Genomic DNA, 1777 nt, shown 5'->3' on the forward strand with positions numbered 1-1777 from the left:
CACCTCTGTTTACTGGGCAGCACCCTGGGGGGTCCCTGATCTGCTGGCAACTGGCTGGGCTGTACGGGGGCCAGAAGAGCCCTGTGGGTGACTGACTGGGGGTACCCCAGGAGGTGGCACAGAAGGGTTCCCCCGGGAAGCCCCTGAGATGGACACGGGCAGTGGTGGCCGGTACTTACTCTCTCCTGTCATCCCCCCCTGCGTGTAGCGCTTGGGCAGCAGCCCCGTGTAGCCGTAGAAGCTGGATTGCTGCACTTCAGGAGAGAGGCACCGAGGGGAGAAGGAGAGATTATTGCTGCAGCTGAAACACCGGCCAGGGAGAAGAGCCCCTGGTGGGACCCCACGTGCTGTACCAGCCAGGAGCTGTGCCCTTCCCCAGCGACCTCTGCAATACCCAGAGCCTCCTCCCCCCAGAGCAGAGGGGGCTTTCTGGCCCCCCTGGATGCCCCCCTATGGCTGTTTGTTTGCACCACGAGTGGCCACCAGGCACAGGGGCTTGGGAAGCCATCCTGGTGGCCCGGATAGCAAAGCCATCCAGGTGGCCCAGCTCGGTGGTGCCGGGGAGCAGTGCACAGCTTGGTGCTGGTGCCCCAGGCACCTGGCCAGAGGTGGAGGGGATGGAGCAGGGACAGGAGGGACAGCTCATAGAGATCAAAGCAAGGCGTTGTCCCAGGAGACCAGGGCTCTTGGGGCTGGGGCTGTTTCCCCACCCCAGCTGGAGGGCTGTGCTCCCCCAGCACCGCTTGCTGCCCCGCATACCTGTGCAGCCAAAGGCCACCACCCCGACAGCGACCAGGTTGATGGCGTAGGCTTGCCTGAGAGTGAAGAGCTCCAGCCAGACGTCGCAGATGCTGACAAAGAGCAGGGGCCCCAGGGCGAAGAGATAGCCTGCGGGTGGGAGACAGAGGCTGGTCGGGGGGGGAGCAGAGGGGCAGTCCGAGGGGCACAGGGACCCCCCACTCACCCACAGAGATCCGGGTGTGCAAGCTCAGCAGCTCCACCAGCGCGTTGTTGAGGATGACAGCCACCAAGGCAACCAGGATGTAGGTGAGGCTCATGTCAAAGACGATGGAGGTCCCTGTGGAGAAGCAGAGGATGGGGGGTGGCAGGGGTCCGGCTCCCCTGGAAGCAGCACGGAACTTTCCCCAGGTTTGGGGTGGCTGGAAAGTGCTGCAGCTGCCTGAGACCTACCTGGGTATTTATGGTGCAGGTAGTCCACGTCGGTGATAAAGCTGTTGTATGGCAGGAGAAATCCCACCCCGGCCAGCAGCATGGCAAAGTAAATCCCATGGTATCGATCCTGGGGCTCGGGATCCTCAGAAGCTGCCCCAGAAGTGGAAAGAAAGAGAAGAAGACATGACAGTGGCACTGCTGCAGCCATGAGACCTGCAGCAGAGCCCAGCCTTGGGCCAGCAACTGGTGCTATGGAAAATGAGGGGGGGTCACATCCCCCCCAGTCACAGCAAGCAGCCCAGCACCCCCCAGCCCTCACAAATACATGGCCCCAGCCCTGAGAAACCCCTTCCCTAAATAAAGGCATCTCAACAAGAGCCCCAGGAGGCAGGAAAGCACTCGGGCTTTGGGGGCGGGAGAGTTTTAATTGCAGTGGACTAACCAGAGGCAGGCAGTGCAGGCAGCTGCCAAAGCCAGGCTGCAGGAGGGGCTGAGGGGGTGTGGAGCTGGCCAGGGTGACCCGGGGTGTGCAGCAGGGCTGGGCTAAGTCCCAGGAGCATCCCTGAGCCCTGCACGGGGAAGGGTGAAGCCGCAGGCTGGGGGG

General features: G+C 62.9%; 1 protein-coding gene across 1 annotated transcript in view; it reads right to left on the minus strand.

Annotated features, from left to right (window-relative positions):
* Positions 1-105: 105 nt before the first annotated feature.
* Positions 106-1777, minus strand: part of LOC103773202 (equilibrative nucleoside transporter 4-like) — a gene marked incomplete at its 3' end in the record, with an annotated part of 2063 nt that continues 391 nt past the window's right edge. Inside the window, exons 2-5 of the mRNA XM_008940560.1 lie at positions 1192-1323; positions 965-1078; positions 760-888; positions 106-254 (exon numbers count right to left, since the gene is read on the minus strand). Coding sequence (XP_008938808.1) covers positions 106-254; positions 760-888; positions 965-1078; positions 1192-1323 — 524 coding nt within the window. The remainder of the gene's footprint in view (positions 255-759; positions 889-964; positions 1079-1191; positions 1324-1777) is intronic.

Source organism: Merops nubicus, unplaced genomic scaffold, assembly GCF_000691845.1.
Source record: "Merops nubicus isolate BGI_N331 unplaced genomic scaffold, ASM69184v1 scaffold24665, whole genome shotgun sequence".
Classification (NCBI taxonomy): domain Eukaryota; kingdom Metazoa; phylum Chordata; class Aves; order Coraciiformes; family Meropidae; genus Merops; species Merops nubicus.